At 44.4% G+C, this 24,599-nt stretch overlaps 1 protein-coding gene across 1 annotated transcript in view; it reads left to right on the forward strand.

Moving 5' to 3' along the window:
• The window catches only part of LOC147629599 (small nuclear ribonucleoprotein SmD1a-like), a 35,864-nt gene extending 13,878 nt beyond the window's left edge, over nucleotides 1–21,986 (forward strand). The window contains exons 3-4 of the mRNA XM_086811089.1: nucleotides 20,964–21,155; nucleotides 21,303–21,986. Coding sequence (XP_086667215.1) covers nucleotides 20,964–21,155; nucleotides 21,303–21,364 — 254 coding nt within the window. The 3' untranslated portion in view covers nucleotides 21,365–21,986. The remainder of the gene's footprint in view (nucleotides 1–20,963; nucleotides 21,156–21,302) is intronic.
• The last annotated feature ends 2,613 nt before the right edge of the window (nucleotides 21,987–24,599 follow it).

Raw genomic sequence — 24,599 nt, forward strand, 5'->3', positions numbered from 1 at the left:
CCTTTCTTGGCTGGAAAATCCCTGTCCTTGACCTGCAGTCCTTCACCCCTTTGTTTAGCACCTTCTTGGCTTGTCTAGCCTCTTTATGCTTGAGCTCTTGGTGAGAAATGAGATGATCTAATGGGATTGTGGGCTCTCCTATTTAAGACTCCTGTGCAGGACAATGCACATCTGACCTCGGACAACTGAGATGGATTCTTGGTTGACTCGTCCCGGACTGGGCTCACATGGGACCAGTTCACCATCCCAGGTCTTGTACCTTCTGTACAGATATGTCTACGTGGCATCCAAGTACGGGATGCACGTGACATCTCCTTCTGCTTCACTTGACGGAAGCTGCATAGCCTCCAAATAATCCGTCAAAAGCCGGATAGTCTTCGAAAAACTCTTTGTCGAGCCATACCGCTTCGTGGGTTCCTCGGTCCTGAAACTTCGTGAGGAACTGTCGCAGTCTTTGGCCTGAGCCATGCTTGAAACGGTGCAGAAGGATCTGTTCTGGAACCATAACTTCTGCTTCATCAACAATATTTGGTCCGCTTCGTTTTTGACCTATGAAGGGATAGGACCTGCATGTGGCTTTAACCAACTGACGTGAAACACATCGTGCATAGTCCAACTCGGAGGTAGCTTTAACTGCATAGACACCTCATTAATCTTTTTCCTGATGGGAAAAGGTCCGAAGCTCCTGAAAGACAACTTTGGGCATCGCTTGTCCACCTGTTTCAATCTTTGCTTCATAATCCGAAGCCTGCACACGTGAGCTGTCCAGTTGCTGAAATCTGTACCTGCCTGCTCTGAACCGGCCTGTACTTGCTGCCCATGTGCTGAATTTGCAAGTACAGCACTTGATGTACCTGCTGTCCCTGATGTACCTGCCTCCCACCTGCACACGTGAGCTGTCCAGTTGCTGAAATCTGTACCTGCCTGCTCTGAACCGGCCTGTACTTGCTGCCCATGTGCTGAATTTGCAAGTACAGCACTTGATGTACCTGCTGTACCTGTTGCAAGTACAGAACCTGAATACCACCGGGCTGGTTGTACCTGCACACGTGTGAAGCACCTGTTGTACCTGCTGCAAGTACAGAACCTGAATACTACCTGGCTGGTTGTACCCGCACATGTGTGAAGCACCCAATGTACCCGTTGTACCTGTTGCAAGTACAAAACTTGAATACTACCTGATTGGTTGTACTTGCACACGTGTGAAGCACATGCTGTACCTGTTGCAAGTACAGTACTTGCATAGTACTTGGCTGGTTGTACCTCCACATGTGTGAAGTACCTGATATGCCTGATTGTACCTGCTACAAATTGTACATGCTCTACTCGAATTATACTCACTGTACCAGGTGCCCTCATGTTTTCTCATTTGTGTAAATCTGAAATTTGTTAATTTAAATTTAGAGAATTCTTTAAGTTGTGCAGTGCAGTGCAAGAGCAAAGCATGTATAGGCTGACCATGCTCAGGAAGTTCTTCTTGGTGTGGTTAGTATTTTTCCCTGTGTGGTGTTGTTAACCGCGCTCTCAGAGCCTCTGAGAGCCAGTGAAGGTTAGACTCACCAAGGAATTTGGGAGCAAAGCTCATTGGGGGTCATTGGGGAGAACCAGGCCATGTTCCCTTTGCGGTGTACCCCTTGGCCTGCGTTAGTACGGGCATGCTTGTTGGTGCATGGTCCCGGAAGACCAGTGAAAGGCAGATGTCCACCCAGTGAATGAGCGTGTGATTTGAGGCTACTCCGACCAACACATCTACATCAACTTGAACCAGTTTGTTTGGTTGTTTTCACTCCCTGGTGGAGAAATCTGGCCTATCAGGTCCGTGACACTTGTACATATAAATACTCCAAGAAATACATAATGTATTAAGGGGGGGGGGGGGGGGGGGGGGGGGGGGCTTTCCGGCCCGAGTGCTGGTGTCATGTGTATATTTGGTATTTCCAATATTTATGTTGGTGATGTTGTTTCCATTGTTAATATCAGTTAAATTAAGTGTTCTAAATATGTGTATATTGTCTTCCGATCTGTAGGCCTTCTGTAGGGAGCGGTCACACTCTGAGATCTTGCGTTTGGCTTATCGTCAGTCCAAAGTCATTCTCTTCGAAGTCATAAAAGCAAATACTATTCCGGTAATGGGATAGGGGGCCCTTCAGTGGGTAATTCAGAACCCAATCTGGTGTATAGTCTCTCTCTCTCTCTCTCTCTAGACAGAGCTTTTGAGGCATCTAGATAGCTGGCTGAGGCAGGAGACAGAGGATCATGGTATGCACAGGTCACACATTGGTTCTCACAGCATGGCCTAGACATGGATCATCTACCACCATTCCAGTATGACAGGGATGCACCACATATCCGTCTCTCATAGTGAGAGGAACAGAGTATTGAGACAGGACCTATGGCAGCTCTATACACGAGAGACATGTGAAGGCACAAGGGGTGTTAGGGTTAGGGTTTGGAGATGCTGCAAGCAGGCGTGGAGAGCAACAGAGAGAGAACACGATTTCAGTGTATTCAGCTTGATAAAAAAGTGAAGTACAATAGCCACATAATAGTGACCTAAAGAGATGTGTTCACATGTCCGGCCATAAAATATGCCGGGTGGACCAAAACACCTATAAACTGAATATAAGTGAAACTAAGCTAAACTGGGGGAAAAAACCTTCACTAACTGAAGTAAAAAGTGCCCCAGTAATCTACTGATGATCACTAGCACTCCTCTGGGTGCATACACAGCATAAAACCCAACAAACTCCCCTGGAGTGATATGTGATCACTGTACATCATCCACCAAAAGGAAACAAATTCAAAGCACTGCGGAATGCTTCAAATTTCAGACGTGGTAATGCCTTGGTGAAGATGTCTACCACATTCTGATCTGTAGGACAGTAGATCAGACTGATATCTCCTGCCTGGAGTCTCTCCCGAACAAAATGATAGTGAATCTCAATGTGTTTCGTGCGAGCATGAAACACAGGATTCCTGGCCACAGCAATGGCACTCTGACTATCAGTATAGATAGGTGTAGGCTCCTCCACTGAAATATCTATATCAGTCATGAGACGACGCAGCCAAACACACTCAACAGTAGTAGTGTAGGCTGCTCTGTACTCTGCCTCACAAGACGAAGTGGCCACTGTGGTCTGTTTCTTGCTTAGCCAAGAAATGCATGAAGAGCCAAGAAAGAAACAATTTCCACTAGTGGAATGTCTGGTATCAAAATCACCAGCCCAATCTGAATCACTGTAAGTGTATAACTGCATGTCAACCCCTCAAGGATAAAGCAAATCCAAGAGACAAGGTACCCTGCAAATAACGGAATACACGCTTCACAGCTTGCCAATGTGACAACCGCGGGCTGTGCATGAATCTGCTCAACTGAGAGACTGCATACTGAATATCTGGGCCTTGTATTACACAAGTAAATAAGGCACCCAACAGCCTGAGCATATGTAGTGGCATCAAAGGAAATACTGTCATCTTGTAGTGACAGTTTCATCCCAGGCTCCATAGGAGTGCTAATAGGCTTGCAATCCTGAAATTTAAACTTCTCCAGAAGTTTAGCAACATACCGTGATTGCAACAACCCAATGCCTCTGTTATCCTGCACAAACTGTATGCCCAAATAGTAATGTACAAGCCCCAAGTCAGACATGTCAAATGTCTGTTGCAGTATCTCTTTAAAAGCTGCAATTTTGTCATCATTTGATCCCATGAGCAAGAGATCATCCACATAAAGACTGATGACCAGCAGATCTGTCTCTTCTTTCTTTACATACAGAGTGGCTTCTGATGGACTGTTCACAAATCCCTGAGTGAGTAGGAAGGCATCTATTTTTGCATACCAAGCTCGTGGAGCTTGTTTCAAAACCATACAAGGCCTTTTTCAACCTGCATACTTTCCCCTCATGACCATGTTCTGCAAAACCCATGGGCTGAAATACATAAACTTCCTCCTCGAGGTCCCCATGTAGGAATGCAGTCTTTATGTCCAACTGGTGAACAACCCAACCACGATGTGCAGCCAATGCAATGACACACCTAAGTGTCGACATACGGGATGTAGGAGCAAATGTCTCCGCATAATCAATGCCCTTCTTCTGTGCATAGCCCTTTGCAACTAGACGGGCTTTGTACCTGTCAATGGATCCATCTGCATGTCTTTTCAACTTATAGACCCATTTAGTACCAATTGCTTTCTTGCCTTTGGGCAGATCAACCAAATCCCATGTTTGATTCCTTTTAATAGAATCAAGCTCATCCTGCATGGCTTTGTTCCAATGCACATTATCTCGTGCATCCACAAATGAATCAGGCTCATCATCATCCTGTAAACTGGCTGCCATAACCAGATTCAAATCCATGATGTGTGCATGCTCATTGGTCCTTGTCTCCCTACGAGTACGACCAGCAAGAGGACCCTCTAAATGGCTGTCGTGTAATGTCCTCAAATACCATCTAGGTATGTGTCTGACTTGTGGTGCCTGCTGCCCCATATTTGGTTTAGGTTCTGGCTCATTTTGCTGCTGAATTTCTGCACCACCTACATCATTTGCTGGCTGTCCTGTATCCTCAGGAGTTGGATCACCAACTGTGGAATGAAACTCCATAGGTAGTAGACCTTCAAACACATCATTTTCAGCCTGATTTGCCTCATAACCAGCCATGGATATTTCTGATTTTTCATAAAAAATCACATCCCGACTAGTGAATATCTTCCTGGATAGTGGGTCATATAACCGGTAGCTCTTGCTCTCACGGCTATACCCAACAAAAATGCATTTTGTGGCTTTATCATCGAGCTTCCTCCTCAACTCTTTGGGTATGTGTGCATATGCAAGACACCCAAAGATACGAAAATGTGATACAGAAGGCTTGCGGCCATGCCAAGCCTCAAAAGGAGTAATGGATACCAATGCCTTTGTGGGACATTGATTCAAAATATGACAAGCACACATGACAGCTTCCACCCAAAAGATATGTGGTAGCCTCTTTGCCTTTAGCATACATCTGGCCATCTCCATCAGTGATCGATTCTTCCTTTTTGCAACCCCATTCTGCTGTGGAGTGTAAGGAGTAGTATACTGATGTTTTATACCTCTACTCCCAAGAAAAAAATTCAGCATTTGTAACATATATTCCCCCCCTCGGTCAGAACGGAGAGTCTTGACCTTACATCCTGACTCTGTCTCAGCAAGTGCTACAAAGGCCAAAAATGCATCATATACCTGTGATTTCTGTGTCAAAGGATAGACCCAGCATATACGAGAGAAGTCATCAATAAATGTTGCAAAATAGAAGCAACCACCTAATGACTTCGTTTGCATGGGACCACATAGATCACTGTGTATAAGCCGCAACTTTGCAGTTGCTCTTAGAGCCTGATCACGTGGGAAGGAAAACCTATGCATTTTTCCCAAAATACATCCTTCACAAATGTGATCTGGAGGCTTCTCCATGAGAGGTAGATCCGTAAACATGTTATGTCGCTGCATAAGCATAAGACTACCAAAATTTACATGTCCCATGCGAGCATGCCATAACTCCGCATCAACCATAGCTGGAGTAAGAGTGAATGCATTATAAGCAGACTGATCCACTGGCTGAAATGCATCCAACTGATAAAGTCCATGACATAATGTACCAGTAAGCATCAAGGTCAAGGCATTAGCTTTGTCTCTGACCATGCATTTATCATCATCAAAGTGGACTTGCATACCACAATGTGCTAAAGAAGAAATGGACAACAAATTCTTCTTTATCCCTGGTACATATAAGGCATCATATAAGGTGGAGAATGGAGCCATCAATGGCTGTGAGCTGAATCTCCCCAATGCCACGAACTGGATATGAAGCATTGTTGGCACACTGAAAGTTTTGCCAACAGGGGCAGGGCCAACATGACTAAACAAATCCCTGCGAGATGTGATATGCTTTGAGGCACCACTATCAAAATACCAAGTACATGCATGCTCTGTCATACTGAGGGCCTGTGAAGACCAAGAGGCATCATAGCTGCATGTATAAAAACAGTAATCCCTGTCCTCAACAAAAGAAGCAGTCTCTGGAGGAGCTTTAGAAGCATCATTAACAGACATCCCAGCTTCCTTTGCCTTCTCTTTGGCAATCCTCTTCCTACATTCAGTGATGTAGTGACCTGGCTTCTTACAGTAATGACATTTGCCCTTCTTCTTGGGCTGTCCATCACCTTTCTTGGTATCTTGTGAAGAACCACCATCACCTGAATTTTGATTTGAACTCTTTGTCTGAGTTTTTCCTTTCCCCTTTTTGACCTGTAGTAAATGCTTGTTCAGCATTTGTGTTCATATTCATATTCTTCCTCATTTGCTCTTCTTGTAGCAAGAGAGCAACAAGTTCCTGATACTTGAGGGGTTCAACAGCATTCCTCATGCTGAGGTTCAAAGAGGTATGAAAAGCCAAGTAAGATCTTGGCAAAGAGTGCAAGATGGTGGACACAAGCTGTGTCTCAGGAATAATCTCATCCACATTGATGAGTTGCTCTCTCAAATCCTGCAGCTTGTTTAAGTGGCTGGACATATCATCTCCTTCATTCATTTTCTGATTTTCCAGCTCTCTTTTCAAAAATGAGATCCTAGCCTCATTACGAGCAGCATACATCTGCTCCAAAGTCACCCATGCATTCTGTGAAGAGCCAGTTGAACGAATATGAGGTATAATAGACCTCTGTACTAACAATGCAATGAGTGACAAAGCTTGTGCATCCCTGGCATCCCATGTCTTTTGAGCATTTGTTCTTTGAATAGGCAATGGCTGCCCTGGAGCCTGTACCTGTTGTCCTCGTCCACGAGCACCCCCTTGGGGAGGAGTCTCTAGAGCCAATGGACCTGGACGTGGTTCATCACCACTAACAAAATCCCAAAGACCTTTTGCCACAAGCACATTTTTTAGCATGAAACTCCACAAGGAGTAGTTCGTGCCGTCCAATTTGTCTTCCTTAGACAAATACGTGAATACATCACTCTGCTGTTGATGTGCCATTATGCCTACGCACAATGTGTATCAAAAAACCCAATAGCAAGAACCCTGAAAATAACTGTACTCCACTGAATACAGTTCACCCAAATATGCCTGCACTCTCAATCCTGTGAATGTGCAGCTCAATGCACCAATGACTGAGTAGAGTAGCAAATGGCATACTCAATCCCAAAATGCCCCAAAAATGCCCAAATTTGCTGCACGCAAAACTGTGCAAAAAACCTGTAGACTTCCTTGCTAGAAAGTCTGCCTGTTGTGCCTGTAGATTTTCACAGAGAAAATAGTATTGCCCAAAAACAGAATTTTTAATGCTTACCACAGATTGACTGAGCAGATTGTGGTACTTATGCAGGTACAGTCCACCAAGAGAGCAAGTACGTTGATTGTACTTTGCAAGTACAGTCGACTTGTACTACACAGGACTGATGGCGACTGCAGGCAGATTCTGTGCAGGTACTGTGCAGGAACTGAAGTCGGCTCTGACAGGTACGGAAGCTGCACAGTGTAGAGCAAGGCGACCAGGTACAGTATACGGGCAGGCAGGTATAGTACGGTGCTGCAGCAGTCGACTGAATACAGTCGACCAGTCGACCAGCGCTGACAAGTACAGTCGACGCTGACTGTACGGAGCAGGTACAAAATGCACGACTCCTGCTTACGGCGGTGAACTTGTACGGCAGCTGTAGGCGAACAGTGTACGGTCGGCAGCTGCACGATTACTGCAGGCGGCGCACTGTGTACGGGCAGATGTACGGGCAGTTTATGAAAGCGACTGTGTACAAGCAGGGCAATAGCAAGCCTTCAATGCTCTGATACCAAATGAAGGCACAAGGGGTGTTAGGGTTAGGGTTTGGAGATGCTGCAAGCAGGCGTGGAGAGCAACAGAGAGAGAACACGATTTCAGTGTATTTAGCTTGATAAAAAAGTGAAGTACAATAGCCACATAATAGTGACCTAAAGAGATGTGTTCACATGTCCGGCCATAAAATATGTCGGGTGGACCAAAACACCTATAAACTGAATATAAGTGAAACTAAGCTAAACTGGGGGAAAAAACCTCCACTAACTGAAGTAAAAAGTGCCCCAGTAATCTACTGATGATCACTAGCACTCCTCTGGGTGCATACACAGCATAAAACCCAACAACATGGATATCGCCTACACTGCCTCTTCCACCGAAGATGCTATACTACAGAGATCACTTCATGAGTATCACTGATGATGGATTTATAGAGAGGCCTAGATACATGGAGGGCTTTTTACCACACGGCTCCCGAGTGGCTATTGGTCAGCTTAGAGTTTCATCACACCGATTGGAGATTGAGACTGGCAGAGCAGCACGGATCCCCCGAGAGGAGAGGGTATGCAGATTGTGCAGAGAGGAGGTGGAGAGTGAGGAGCATTATGTATGCAGATGTAGAGCATATACAGTCATCAGAGAGAGATATCCCATTTTATTTAGAGAGCCACATTCCCTACGCCAGATCTTTGAGGCAGCAGACCAGCGCATACTGGGGAGATTCATTCTAGACATACAGTGCCATAGAGAGACATCATTACAGGCTCAGACAGCTCGAGAGGGGGGACGATAGACACAGATTACTACATTTTTTCAGAGATCCATCCCACTCCCAACCCCTACACGGCAGGGAATTACTCTCCAGAGAGCAGAGACACTCAGAGCCCGCAGGAGACAGAGGACACCTGGCTTTCGGACACCACGCCTATACCAGAGAGAGATGACAGGGATCAGAGCTCAGTTTCACAGAGAGGGTGCGGAGCGACTGGCTCGCTTCAGAGCACACCCAGGCATTTTCTTCAGGGAGCTGTGGACACCCCCTTCATTGATGTATACCATTTTATACCCCCCAGTATGGTACAGGATGGAGCTAGCTAGGTTGCATATCATGATTGTATACTCCATGCATATAGCTTTGCATTCTCCTAGTAGTAGAGCTCCATCCCCTCCCCCACTCATTGTACTTATTGCACACCCAGATTTAGCTTTTAGTTCAGTACTTTTTCATTTGTTGGGATGACAGAGGATACCCCATACAGGTACACCGATTTGTCTCATAGGCCGAGTTCGGTCTTTTGGAAGATGTTAATAAAATCTTTCTTTCTTTCTTTCTTTCTCTCTCTCTCTCTAAATCTCTTAAAGTGTGAAGTCATAAAAGTGGATTGCTAAACTCGCGAAACTCAGCCCGAACTCAACCGAACTTTAGTATGTATGATGGTAAGTGTGATCATTTAACAGTTAATCAATTCATTCATCAATTTAATGCTCATTTTTCTTTAGCTAGGATTACAGATCCTCAGGATAGAGTCCACGTAGCGGCTCTCTACCTTACGGGTGAGGCAGTCACTTGGTGGCAGCATTGGTCTAGTCTTCATATAGACTAGACCACAGGTGTCCCAGCTTTTCAGTGGGATACGTTTGTCCATGACCTAAAGACTAGATTTCTCCCTCCCTAGTATTTGACGACCTGGCAGATGAGTTCTATGGACTCAGACAGAACGGGTCTCTCGTGCTTCAGTTTTTCGGAAAGATTATAACTTTAGCACAACAGTTAGGGTTATCTGAGCAGGCCAAGATGGATCAATTCATTCGTGGATTAGATCCTAACATCCAGTTCATAGTTCGCAACTTTGAACCCAGTACATATGACCGGGCTTTGACTCTGGCTCAAAATGAAGAAATGAAGATGAACGGAGAGACAAGCCTAAGCAGTCGTCACAGTCTAGTACCAAACCCTGGCAGTAGCAATCTACTGCACGACCAGGGAAAGGTAATGCATCTTCGAAAGATGCTAAGAAGGACGACAGTAATAGCTCTAGTTCAGGGGGTAAGTACTAAGAAGGATAAGGACTTTAAGACTAAGAAAACTCCTGAGGAAAAGGCTAAAGCAAGCATCATTGGAGGCTACCTTCCTCTAGAGGAACAAAGGAAATACCAGTCAGAAAACATATGTTTTTTATGTCATACCATTAGGCATGGCAAGAAGGATTGCCAGAAATGGCAAGCGGAGAAATCCAAAGCCCCTTCTTCCACAGTTGCCACAACATCTCTTACTCCTCCATGTTAGCAGTCATCTCCTGTCTGTATATTTACACCAGGGCCTCTGTTGTGGGTGTGTCCGCCCGATTTAGGTGTTTTCTCATTTTTCCCCACTCCATATTTTTTTCCTATTTTTCTGGTGTGGGAGGCTGTCATGTGGCTCTTGGCTGATCCAATTGTGATGGCCGACTGGCGATGCAGCAAGTCGGGTGTCTTCAGGCTGCTATCGGCTGCCTTTTATGCTGGCTGACTGCATCATAGGGGCCATATAAAATGGCCCCTAGCTCCCACACACTTTGTATTCGGGTATTCGGGTTTTCTTGTGTATATAGTAGAGTTACACGCCTCTTTCTCTGCCTCTCTATTGCTGTGTTTTTCTGCAGTGCACTTGCTCTTGTGTTTTCAGATCTTGTCTTCATCTCCGCTGCATATTCTGACACTCTAGCTCCGCCTACTACCACAAACGTAGTTCAAATTTTACCTTCTATGCATCCTATGCCATCCATGGTATTTGATGCTAAGCAGGAGGGTGAGAGCGATGCTGCACAGAAAAGCCTCATCCAAGCTTATGGCTCTACCAAGGCCCAACAGCTTGTAGTCCTATTTGATATGGGCAGTTTTGAGGACGCCATCTCTCCCAAGTTGGCTAACAAAATGAGTTGCACATTAGTGCCATATCATTTGGATGTGGATGGGTTCACACCTAGTCTCTGCACTCACATATCGCAGAAGGCACAACAGTTTGCCTTTGTAGTTCAAAAGGCCTCATTCAAACGAGATTTCATTCTCGCCTCTTCTGGGATGTGACATGATGTTAGGAATCCAATGGTTTCGTCAATATGAGTCTATTCTCGATTGGAGGCGGGACACTTTTACTATTTGTAAAGGTTTTCTTGAGCCCGTCATCATGAGTCTTGGGGATAGAAGCATCTCCGGGCCTGATGAGCTATCCGCAAGGGAGCGGAAGGAGCATTGCTTTATGTTCGTGCTCAGACAGCCTCTACCTCATCGGTGGCATCTATCTCATCTTCATCCCCAGTCCCACAATTAGTAGACCTCCTGGCTAGACATCAAGACATTATGCTTAGGGACGATCTCCCGCCCAGTCTCCCCCCATCACGTCCTGAGGACCATCATATCGATTTGGTCCCTGGATCAGAACCTCCTAGCCGGTTCCCCTATCGTCTTTCCAAGACTTTAGAGGGCGAGCTAGAAAAGCATTTATCGAAGCTCCTCCGAGCTAGATTCGTTTGGCCTTCTTCCTCACCATTTGCTGCATCCATCCTATTTGTCCAAAAGAAGGACAAGTTTGCACGCCTTTGTGTAGACTGTAGGGCATTGAACAAACTCACCATTAAGAATAAGTTTCCTATGCCAAGAATTGAGTACATTTTGGAGCGTTTAGACGGTGCAAAATTTTTCACTAAGATCGACCTCAAGAGTGGTTACCATCAGGTCCGCATTTTCAAAGTTGATATTCCAAAAACAGCTTTCCGGACAGAGCGTGGTCACTACGAGTTCGTAGTCATGCCTTTTGGGCTTACCAATGCACCCCAACTGTCAATAAAATGATATCCAGGATTTTCACAATCCTCATTGGTAAGTGTGTTTTCATATTTCTTGATGACATACTTGTCTTCTCAGCCACTGCAAAGCAGCATGAGAAAGATGTGGTGAAAGTCTTGCAACTTTTGCGAGATAATGGGCTCTACATAAACGCCAAAAAGTCTATCTTCGACGTTACAGAGGTTCAATACTTGGGTTGTATCATCGGTTACGATGGGATTCGATTGGACCCCTCATAGGTTCAAGAGATCTTGGATTGGGACATCCCTCAGACCGCTCAAGAGATTTGTTCTTTCGTAGGTCTTTGCCAAGCCTACAGCACGCATATTCACCAGTTTTCCAACCTTGCAGCACCTCTCACCGACTTGCTCAAGGGGGTGAAGACTCGCAGACAAAAAGTCACAGTCATAGGCAAGGCGCTTGATGCATTCCGTGCACTCCAGAAAGCAGCCTCAAAAGCGTCTGTTTTGAAGTTAGCATCTTGGGATGAACCTTTTGAGGTCATTACCGATGCTAGTAATGTAGCCATAGGTGCAGTTCTCTAGCAAGACAATAGACCTGTGGCCTACTACAGTAGAAAGTTGGATGTTGTCGAAAAGAATTATGTGGTCTATGACAAAGAGCTTTTGGGTGTAATCACAGCACTCAAACATTGGAAGCATTTCCTTTATGGATAGGATTTCAGTCAAAACAGACCACCAAGTACTTAAGTGGCTTCAAACCATGCCAAGTGCCCAATGGAGTGATCGGCAAGCCAGATGGAGTGAGCTCTTCCAACAATTTGGAGGAATGATTGAGTACATCCCTGGTAAGCATAATCCAGTCCACAGATGCTCTTAGTCGAAAGGCCAGTATCCAGGCAATGTAGGAGTCTATCATTCTCGAAATCACAGGAAAAGACTTAGATAGCATGAAAGACCAGTATGTCGACTCCCCCGAGTTTGGTACTCGATACAGTTTGGCTCTCACCTTTGAGCTTGGCCATTATTCAGTGCAAAACGGTTGGTTGTTCTACAAGAACCGCCTCTATGTCATTCGGGAAAAGCGAGCAGCTCTTCTCCATGATGCCCATGGCTCCTTAGTTGGAGGACATAGAGGTATCGACAGTACCTTCGAGAAATTGGAATGGTTCTTTTATTGGCCAAAAATGAGACGTGATGTATATTCACACTTCCAAGCCTATAAGATTTGTCAAAAAGTTAAGGTTCCACATACAAAGAAGATTGGGTTACTTCAACCTTTGCCTACCCTCGATGGACCTTTCATCGACATTTCTATGAACTTTGTAGGGCCTCTACCAGCATCCACCGAATCTCGTAACGCTCAGTGTTTTACCATTGTGGATCGCTTCAATAAGTTCTGCATGCTCATCCCATGTAAGCATACGGCCACAGCTGAGGACATAGCTCGCCTTTTTCTCAAGCTTTGGTACTCTATTTGTGGTTTGCCTAGCACCATTATATCAGACAGGGATTCCACTCGCATTTTTGGAGGGTATTATTGGAAAACTTTGGAGCCAAGTTACAGTTATTTAGTGCATTCCATCCATAGACAGACGGCCAGACATAAATCCATAACGAGTTGGCCTTTGTTGTTCTCAAGTCATATTGTCATGATCAGCAGTCCAAATGGGAACATTATCTTCCATTGGTCCAAGCCATCTTGAACGATACTCATTCATCCAGTGTTGGACGGACTTTGTATGAGGCAGCCTTTGGTCGTCGTTTCTCCTCTCTTTTGACGAGAATGGTGTCTCCATCTCTTGAGGCTAACAAAACGACGGAAGCATTTTCCGAAATCATTGAGTCAATTAAAGAACGCTTGACCAAAGCCCAAGAAGCTTATAACAGATAGGTAAATAAGTGTAGACGAGATATCCACTTCAAGGAAGGGGATTGGGTCTATTTGCGCATCATGAAACAGAGATTGAAACAAGTGCGCAAACGCTGTCCCAAGCTTTCAGGTGAGAAAGATTGTGTATGGTTTTGTCCAACTATGGTCGTGAAGGTAGTAGTAACGAGGGTATGTATTTGCTTTCCTATAGTTAAAAAGATTAGTGATGTCTCCATGAAGTTAAAGTTGCCTAACAGTTAGACAATGCATGATGTTTTTCATGTTTCTTGGCTAAAACCATATGTTGGACCAAAAGTGTTTGATGTTTCAGATGAACAACAACCAGACGTGGTAGACGAAGGAGAAGTCATTGAGCCTGAGTAGATCCTTCTTCATCGATGGAAGCATGGTTCCGGTCAAAGAATACGTCAGTTCTACACGAAGTTTCGAGATCGAGGTACCCACGAAACCGTTTGGCTAGACGAGGAGTTCTTTCAAGAGTATCCCCAGTTGTTGGCGGACTACTTGGAAGCCATGAACCTACTGCCAAGCTAAGCATGAGGGAATGTCATGTGCACTGTGCACTGTAGTGCATGGTGACAAGATGGCTCATCATCATCAGTGCAACATCGTACAGTATTAGCACCCTGTGGGATGATATTTGCGGTACGCTGTGACCCCATTGTAATCCTCAGTCTAGAGTCCAGGATATGTCAGGCACGAGCTTCGTAGGTCATTCCTCAGCTTGCAGGCAGTTAGTCAGTCGAAGTTCCTTAACCCACTTGGAAAGAATCATTCATGCATATAGAAGTTATAGAAGCCTTACGGTCTGCATCAATTCATGGTTGCATTTTGCATATCATCCATCCCATAGGCACATAAGACCACATAGACCATGGCAGAAGCATCAAAATATTATTCAGCATTATTCCAATATTTTTTCCATATTTTACAGCATTTAACTGGCATTTTTACCATATTATTATCAACATTATTCATTTATGCAAGACATGTTGCAGCCGTCCAGCTTTCAGCCAGCCGACCTGCACATGAAAGGCATATAAATAGCTCAGCCTTGCATCACTCATTCCATCTCATTCGAGTCGAGCGTTTCCCTTCAGCACAAGGAGCATCGATGCATGAAGCATTTAGTCCTTCATCATCAGAATGCAGCATCAACAGTATTCAGCCCGTAGAAGCACTTCAGTACCTTGCGTTTTCAGCATACATACAGTTTTCAGCATTCATACGTATTATCGTTTTGCTACATCCCTACCGGTGAAGGTAAAACACATTCATTCATTCATTTTCAGCATATACTCACAGCCTAGAACAGTCCAATCAGCCCCTTCTCTCAGCCTCAGATTTGGAGCCTTCCTACATCCATTGGGAAGAGTGCATAGGCTTGAGATCGGTCATTATTGGTGCTTCTATAGCCGTGTACAGTTCAGCCTGACTCTTGGTCCTCCGAGATCTTGCGTTTGGCTTATCGTCATTCCAAAGTCATTCTCTTCAAAGTAATAAAAGCAAATACTATTCCGGTAACGGGATAGGGGACCTTTCAATGGGTAATTCGGGACCCAATGTGGTGTACAGTTTCTATCTCTCTCTCTCTCTAAATCTCTTAAAGTTTGAAGTCATAAAAGTGGATTGCTAAACTCGTAAAACTCAAGATATAGAAGGCGGTGTGAGACTTGTGTGACAGGATCCTTAATTACGAATACTTCTGCCGCATGCTACAAAATGTGCCACATCCAAAAAGAAACAACACTCTAAGCACATTGGCAAAGGTGAAGATTAGGTTACCATCAAAAGTGGCTCAACAAAGATCTCCAGAGGAATTGATGATCGTGCCAAAATACCACTCCCCCAAGTAGCCCCAAGGAAGCAAGCCAAACTACAAAAGCGGCTGGCCGCATATCCCAATCTCATCATCGAGAAGCGACGTCTTCCACAAGCCCAAGCACTGGTACAGGACTGCCTGGTCCAACTGAAAGAACCGCCATTACCATTGCCAAACGTAGGCATAATCCCCGAAGATGGAATCCCCCGTAGAACTATTTGCTCGACGTCCGAAAAAAGAACTGAACTTCCGCACTAGGTAAGGTAGGAGCCTGAGCTTATGCTGGAGGCCGAGGAAGATCTGTTTGCCAACTTGATGTTGACCCATGAAGATTTTGTTCCATGTTGACCAATGAAGATCTTGTTCCACCTGTGCCCTCTAACCCTCCATTGCCTATTCCACGAGAGGCTAAGACCAAATCCCACGTTCACATTGAAAAACTCGATGTGGACCGTGACACAGAGATCGCTGCTCCAACCTACAAACCAGGCCTTGAAAATGACGAAGCTCCGCATAACGTGACTTTGCCTGCCTATCAACCTTTCTTTCCTCCCAAATCCAAATGCCCATCGGAACCTTGTTACAAGGGAATTTGAATTTATGGAATGACCTTAGGGATTGGATGGAACGAAAACTACAGGCTCCAATAGAGGAGATAAACAACTCAGATTTCTCAGATGAATCTGAGTTCCATCTACTTCATGAGAAACACCCACAATCCAAAGGCGCTCCGACAATTCGAGTAAATGCGTTGGGTCACTACATTGAAAGTGATGACACAAACGCAGCCCTATCCATTTCCTATGAAAGACATGAGGTCACGACCTGGATGGGGTGTTGGCGTAAGCATCATCACAAGGACGTGCTGGGAAAGTTGGGGAGAACCACCCTTGGATCACACCAAGTTCGTGATGAGGCTCATGGATGGGACAACCTCAAAACCCTTTGGACTATTGAAGGACCTCAAGATTAATCATTAAAGTCCTTGACATGAGCTTCAAACACACATTTGTAGTCATGGACTTTACTCAAGATGGCTATGACAACATCCTAGGAACTTGGAAGGCCCTTCATGAGACTTAACACGATTGGTCCATGACTGGGACACAGATCATGTCTACCTCCGCAAACGGGATCGCATGCTCAAAGTGAACTTATGTACATGGTAGATACATTCCATGATGAGAGATCCCTTCGCCGAAGATTCTGTGACCACAGCCAGGACTAACAATCTCTTTGTTTGCGAAGCTTGTCATCAAATCCTTGATGTTGTGCGGGAGCCATACACAATCGCTTTTGTCATGGACGACGAAGTCGACCACGACTGGATGAAAATCCTAGCTACACTTGACACACTCCCAAATTGCAAACTCGGAACGCAAATTGGTGGTCCCAACCTCCCAGTACCTTCATGAACCCTACAAGGCCTTTGCCTCGCTCAACACCATGAGTGTAAGTGCAGCTCCCCAACACGAAACTGTGACCCTTTGGACATGGTTGGATTTTTCCTTTGGTAGAAATATGCAAAGAAAGCGTGCCTTGCTGTCTCCCACAGCTAGCCACAATCTTTTGCCATGGGAAACATGGGTCTTCCTAGGCAAACCATCTCTTCACAGTGCTCATGCCAAAATTCAGCTGCCTGGTGGAAAACGGATATGAAGCCTTGGGTCCTTTACACAAACGGTACATACTATCTCTAATCCATTGGCTTGTAAGTTCTATGTGGTTCCCACAGGTGAGACCAAAGAAGCAGTTATCCTTGGGGGGAGCTGGGTCAAAAACGCCCTATGTACAATCAACTCAGTTGACAACACAACTATCCTCAAGCTTCCCACGGGAAAGGTAATGATGATCCTCTGGGAAGGGGAGTCCATTGTATCCAATCCTTTGTTGCTTCCACAAAGGGTACTCTTTCATCCACAAAAATTGGTAAGTCTCCCACCGTCCGCGAACTACTATAAGAACTAAACCCACCACAAATATGGATTGGATTTCCCACCGAGAACGGCCTACAAAGATAGCCAGCCCACATATATCCTATGGTCCACACCAATCTCATATTCTTGGAGGCGTGGAAAACTCTTGGAAAACCCACATTGACACCTGAAAACACTTATATTCAAATCTCACATAAAATGCGTCTAATGAGTGTTAGGTATTTCATTTCTAAAATATTCATTGGAAATAACCAGTTGGAGTGCAGATTTCGTGTGATGCAGGCGCACTCCAAGGCCGGATTATAATTGGAAAAGAATGGATTGATGCCACTCACTGCTAAATCAATTGGTGAGAAGACATGGCCACCATGGAAGTCAACGACACAAAAGCCATAGTCCTTGTGTCCACAAGAGGAAATCATTGACACAGCCTCACCCTCAAATGCCCGCCACATTTAAGTCACATCCTCATTACCGATAGTCTTTCCCTGTTACCACACCCCATGCCTCACCAAAGCTGGTCGAAAGGGCATTGTTGACACCATCGAGCACTGCCAATCAAGCCTCGTCGTCGACAATCACCCTTAACTCTACATTCTCGATCATCCACACTTAAGTCCCATCCTCATCACCGACAATCTTCCTTGTTACCACACCCCATGCGTCACCAAAGCTGATCGAAAGGGCATTGTTGACATCATCCAACACTGCCAATCAAGCCTCGTCATCGATAATCACCCTTAACTCTACATTCTCGATCATCCACACCGCAAGCACCCCGATCTCTTTCCACTATCATAACAATTAATGGTGGGTGCACAAGACTCTTTTTGCAGCTCAAGGATTCTACGATGGCTACATAGAACTCTGGATCCCAAAACTGCCATCTCGAAAACACAAGCGTAAAAAGCAAACCAAGCCGAGAAAAGTGCACAAGACTCTTTTTGCAGCTCAAGGATTCTACGATGGCTACACAGAACTCTGGATCCCAAAACTGCCATCTCGAAAACACAAGCGTAAAAAGCAAACCAAGCCGAGAAAAACCAATCCTAAGCCAAACCTTCAACGTTGGCTAGTTTCCGACCTCCTGCTCAGAGCATAAGGCTACTATGAAGGCAACACTCACCTCTGGCTACCCAAGAATGCAGCATGTGCTCATCCACCACAACAACACTCCAAGGAGCTGCGGCACAAGGCCCAACGGCTGAAAGTTAGGCAACCCCAAGCACAGCAAAGCCAACAACGATGGGTGCCTATCAACGTGCTCAAAGCTCAAGGCTTCCATGAAGGAAACACACACTTGTGGCTTCCAAAGCCACAATCAAATGCTTGTCCTCAGCGTCGACAACCTCAAAGCCACGTCGACAAAAAACCAAGAAGCCTTGTCAAACACGGGCCTTGATCACTCAGTAACGATGGGTGCCAAAACATCTCTCAGAAGCCCAATGCTTTAATGATGGCAATTCCATCCTTTGGATCTGACAGAATAACCCTCAAAGGCTGGCCCAATCTACACAAACCAAGCCAGCAGTTGTCCAATCCACGCAGTTGGTTTGGCGGCCAACAAGGAAGCAAGTTTCCTCTTCATCAACCAAATCCCATGGACTTGTCCACACACAAAGCATGGACACTCACAAGTTTAATTTGCTCAGTCTTTTCAACGAAACGAGCCTTGTCCACGAAGCTCCAACCCGCCCCTCCACTTCATTACCAAACCTAGGAGCAATGCGACAAATGTCAAAGCTTATACAACCACTCAAAGACAACCTCAAGGGTAAGCTCACAAATCTAGCCAAATGGGCTAATCAGTACAAAATCCTCTTTTGGGGTGCTGACCAATAAACAACCTTCAAGTCCTCACCCAGGAGGACTTAAATAAAAGGGTCTCTAGGTGATAAGGACCATGGGTCCACTTTTTTGTCCTCGCCATGCACAATACTTGTAATTCTCATTGGGTTTTGTCATTTACGCACACACCACACAAAGCTTCATCATCGACAACCATCCAGGTACATCTCTGGATGGGGGGACCATGGAGGGCGCAAGCTTGGTCAATGGTACAACCCATCGCTTGGAACTTCTTAATCACCCCCGTTTCGCCCAAATAACTGTGCTTCATGCCTACTACTAGCTAGATACTTAATTGCTAGTACTTCACTAACTTCTTTCTATCCCTCATCCCCTCTCATTTCCGGAGAGACTAGAGGACCAACCAAGTGCGACACTTTCTAGCGTGCCTCGACAACTTCTTATTGATCACGAGGACGCGATCGAATTTAGAACGGGAAGTATTTCTATGACAACTATGTCCGCACACTTATGTAATGGGTGCCTGAACTATATTGTAAATCCCGTCATTTGATGAGGGAAATGCCTTGAAGACGCTCCCAAGTCTTGAGCTTCAAAGGACAGACAAGAGGATCTCGATTAGTTTGCCAAACATAAAGAAAAGCCTTGTAACTATGTTTTGGGCGTCTTGGGTCACTTACTCCCCGGTGGCCTAGTAGGAAAAGGCTTGGAACTATAACAGCATGTGAGGTATGCTTAGGGTTAGGGTTTGGGTGTGATTAGTGCTGATTGCTCGTTCTCTCTTGCTTGAGTGATTAGGCTATCACCTCGATCGTCTTCCGCGGAGATACCACATGATCTTTGTGAGAGAGGTTGACCACCCGTAGGAGGAACTGCCTCGGTGTGACGAGGAGTGCAGGAGGATCGCGATGGAGAGTGGCTATCCACACGACGCGACGGTGGAGCTCTTGAGCATAGCTTGAGCTCGGCAGATCGGTAACTTCTCACAGCACATTAGAGTGAGCTTAACAGTATTATTGGATTTCTCACATGGCTATCTAGCATTGCTATTATAACCGGTAAAACCTTCGGGCATGGCGTTGTAAACATTAGCTATGATGGCACTTACATAACTAATGAGCACTATAAGTGCCATCATAGCTAGGGGAGATGTAGCATTGCCATTGATTTTGGTCGAGGAGAGATTTGTGGGAAATACACCCAAAACTTATGCCAATGCACTAAGGTTAAAGGGGGCACATTTACTCTTAATTCTACTCGTGTAAAAGCTTCAAGTATACTAGGGAAACTTATAGAGTTCAAGTGGCATTGGAGGAGATTCCATAGCATTAAATAAAGCCCATAAGGTTTGACTCTAAGCCCACATGGAGCCTAGATACGTGGAGTGGATTGAGGAGAACCCTTGAGCTCATCAATGATGTCATGGAGCTTTGTAACTTGAGCCTATATAAGAGGCCTTCAATCAATGTAATATGATTACGAGCCTTTGTCTAACTCTGCTAATCATGTTGCAATGACAACGTTCAGCTTCTTTGATCCTCCATAATCCTATCTTAATCCTCTCTCTAATGCCAACAATTGAGTCGTGCATATACTCTCTGTCTCTTTAATCAAGTTTGTCTCTAGCTTTCTCTCTCTGCACACACTACCAAGCAGCATGGATTTGTTTGATCCCCCATAGCTGTTGCTTCAGCTCTGTGCTTACTAACCCTAATTACTACATATCTTAGCTAGCTGGATACGTTATGCTTTATAGATTTTCAAGTTCTTTATTATTGCTTTGTGATGCTATGAATAGGGGCTGAGCATTGAATGTTTGAGATTTGTTATTGATTGAGAGGGATCATGGTATTTGCGAAGCACTGTTTGTGCTAATTATTGCCGTTTGGATTATAAAACTGAGCAGGTGTTGACATCAGCATGAATACTCATCTGAAGACGGTTAAGTTGACGTTGAGGGGGAAGAATCCTGTTACATTAGATCATCTGAGTGTGAGGGGTAACAACATACGGTACTATATTCTTCCTGACAGCTTGAACTTGGATACTCTGCTTGTCGATGATACCCCGAAAGCACGACCTAAAAGGCCGACTTCTGGTAAGCAAATATACGTTTACTTACGGAAGAAGACTTGGTTATATTTAATGGTCAGGAAGCTATGCTAAGTGGGTCAAGTGTAGAGTTAGGTTTGGAAAAGCAATTTAAGTTACTGCAATATGGTAATGGTCAATGGCTGCTTTACAGGAAAACCATTGGGCAGGGGACGAGGACGGGGTCGTGGTAGGGGACGAGGGCGTGGGCGCTAGACTTTTGTGGTTTATTCGGGTTGTAGCAGCCAAATTTTGCTAGCTTTCTTAAAAGCACGATCTTTGAGCCGGGCCATGAGCTTTATGGGTTGTGCAATTGTCGCTCTAAGAAATCTACATAGCTCTTTTTGCTTACTCTTTGGACATGGCCCTAGTCTCTATACGTTCTTCTTTCTAACGTTCTGCCCAATATCATGTCATGCCTGATTTGCTTTATTGCAATAGCCATCCTTCCCTTGGCTTTTCTTTCTAACGTTCTGCCCAATATCATGTCATGCCTGATTTGCTTTATTGCAATAGCCATCCTTCCCTTGGCTTTTCTTTGTATCTCTATTCAGAGTTAGCTCTGTCTTACAGTTGAGTTCATGATGTTTTAGATGAGTATTCCCACGTCTTGAAGATCATGCGACTGAGCTGATACATCAATGCTTTATTTCCACACAATTGGCTTGTTTAGCATGCGTCTCTTCAGTGCTGTCATGTCATGGAATATTTTGTTCCTGCATTATGTACATTTTCTAGCTGCATTGGTATCCAGCTTGTTTATGCAAAGACTTCCAGTGGATTAGTTCTGTCATTTAAGGCTTGCTTTAAACTGTGGTTTGTTGCTTGGGGTTGAGAAGTTGTGGTGAAGTTTTGTCAAAGGCTTTCCTTAAAATATTCAATGTTGCTTGGGGTGAGAAGCTGTGGTGTACTTGCTTAAAAAAGAAGTCTCAAAATTGTAAGAGCATCACCACTAAGGAAAACCATCACGCACGCACGCACATGCCCTCATGTGCTATTTTTGAGTTGAAAGGGTTTCAAGCAAAACATGTCTTACTTACACCCAAAGTGTAAGTCACCACCCTTTGAAAATTCATACAAATATGTATAGTAAACGTCAATAGCTTCAAAGCTTCCATTCTTGCGTTAAAGGAAATCTCTAGTGCATTCTTCTCTACCAAAGGGACCTGGTGGGATGTCACAAGAGGCTGGTAGTAGTGGCACCCACCCTAGCAACACCTCTAGTTCAGGAGTGTGATAAGCATCATCGTGGAGGTTGATTTACAGCAATTGGATAGACATGTAAGAGCAGTCCTGTTAGGTAGCTGCCACCCAAGAATTCCCTGGTCACGAGGATTGTTATTACCCTCGCAGCCTTATGGTTGGGGAAAAAGACCTGAGTTGTTTTCGAGTAGTGTGGAGATTCTCCTCCTTGGAAGTAAGTGTTGAATAAGAGATTGAACATGTTGAGAGGAAGGCCAGTTGAAGAGGCCGAGATAGAGGGTGAGGCGGGCTTCATCTCCATCGCTTCAGTCTACTACTAACAAAAGAAAGGACGACCCCAGCCTAAGGTCCCATGACTTAACCAGATCTAGGATAACTTTTTAAGCCTAGAAAGTGAAAAGTAGTAAAGAAGCCTCCCCATCTTCATGATTTTTTCATTGAATGTCAAATGTTTCACGGACTGTGACTCAGCTGGCCTTCTGGCCTTATGTCAAATATTATTGGGCTTCAGGAACTAAAGTTGGAAGGGAGGATTTAGTAACGCAGCTTATAATTGTGTTGCCTGATCATGAATAGTTGTGAAAATTTTGAAGGGGGTGCTGTATTAGGCATAAGAAAAAATTACAATGTACAAGTGTTGGTGGTGGATATTTAGGAGGATCACCTGTGGATTATAGTGAGATTAAGCATAAGGTCATGGATGATCTTTCTAATCATGCACCTAATGGAGCTAGGTCAAAAACTGCTCCACTCAAACACTTTTACAAGTGATGTTCAGATTACAAAAAAAATGCTTACTTGTGAGGAGTGATGAACTCTTGGGCGCAGGTGAAAGAAACATATACCGTTCATTGGTCCTTGCCATACTTTCCTAGCATTAATTCCAAGCTAGGCAGGTTTTATTTGTCTGCAAGTCATAAATCTAGCCTATCTAGGAGTTGAAATGGAGATTCTTGTCACTTGTATGCTGTCATATCATTATTCTATCCTCCATTCTCTCCAAGACTCCTCTCCCTCCCATTCCCCTTACATTAACTGAAGGCTAACATGCTGAAGAACTCTTGGGTTAGTGCTAGGATTCAAGAACTTTGGGAAACCTAGATTATCATCTCTCCTTGGCTGATTTTTAGGCTTTTGCCATCGAAGGCACTCAAGAAGACCTTGATGTGGGAAGAAGTTCGTTAGAGCTAGGGTTGGGAAAAAAAGGATTGCAGTTCTTACTTCACAAAGTATGTCCATCTAATATGAGATTTGTAATGGAGACTTCAAGGTACTAGAAGCTGTGGAAAATCTGCACACTTACCATATAGCTCTTTAGGATTCTCACGAAGAAAGAAGACCATGATCATATTCCCCTCTTCAAAAAGGAGGATAGGACTTCCATCCAAGGTGAAGATGCCAACATAATCTTCATTAGCATTTCAGTGATGGACCTTTTTGAAGTAGAAGTGTACATCGAATAGAAGACCAAAGTCCTTGCCTAGATACTTGGCCCTTACATTACATAGAGAGAGATTACTCTAGAAGGCTCATGTAGGATGGGCTTCCTTTAGAATTCTTATCTCCACCTTTACAAGTTGAGGAGAAGGGGGGGGGGAAGATGGAATGTTAGTACTTTCTATAAAATCATTTAATCCTTCCAACTTTCTTTCACTATAGATGCTATTTTTAGACGTCAAGGCTTGGTAGCCTTGGGAAGGTATGCAATGTATAGAAGAATCCAAACATAATCTTTGCTTAACAATAATAACCTCTACATGCTTAATAATACATACTTCTTTTAACATCAATTCTAATGTCTTAGCACTTAATTATTATTATTTATAATGGATTCTACTCTTAGCTGCTAGTAAAAAGGCTTTTTTCAAGGGTAGACACATCTTGGAGGTAATCATTAGTCTTTGGGAAGGTACATGCAATGGGAAAAAGAATCCAAACATAATTAATACTTTATAAGATCCACTTTCCAAATAATAGAGCCCTAGCGTTTGTAAAAATTAATTAGTTTAGGTGAGAAGACCTCTAAAAACCTTAGCCGATAAAATTAAAACAAAGACCAGAGTGTGAGATAAAAATTGAAACAAAGACCACTGCATCTATGCACCATAATTAGCAATAATTCGGCCCCACCTTACATTGGACGCAACCTCCCATCCTTAATGGTGATGCTAATCAAATTTTTAAAACCCTGGTCTTACGTTTACATTATGCTATGATAACGCTTGCAAAAGCCTGTATGTTGCCAGCA

This window comes from Cibotium barometz, chromosome 17 (genome assembly GCF_041138505.1).
Source record: "Cibotium barometz isolate CiBa-2024 chromosome 17, ASM4113850v1, whole genome shotgun sequence".
Classification (NCBI taxonomy): domain Eukaryota; kingdom Viridiplantae; phylum Streptophyta; class Polypodiopsida; order Cyatheales; family Cibotiaceae; genus Cibotium; species Cibotium barometz.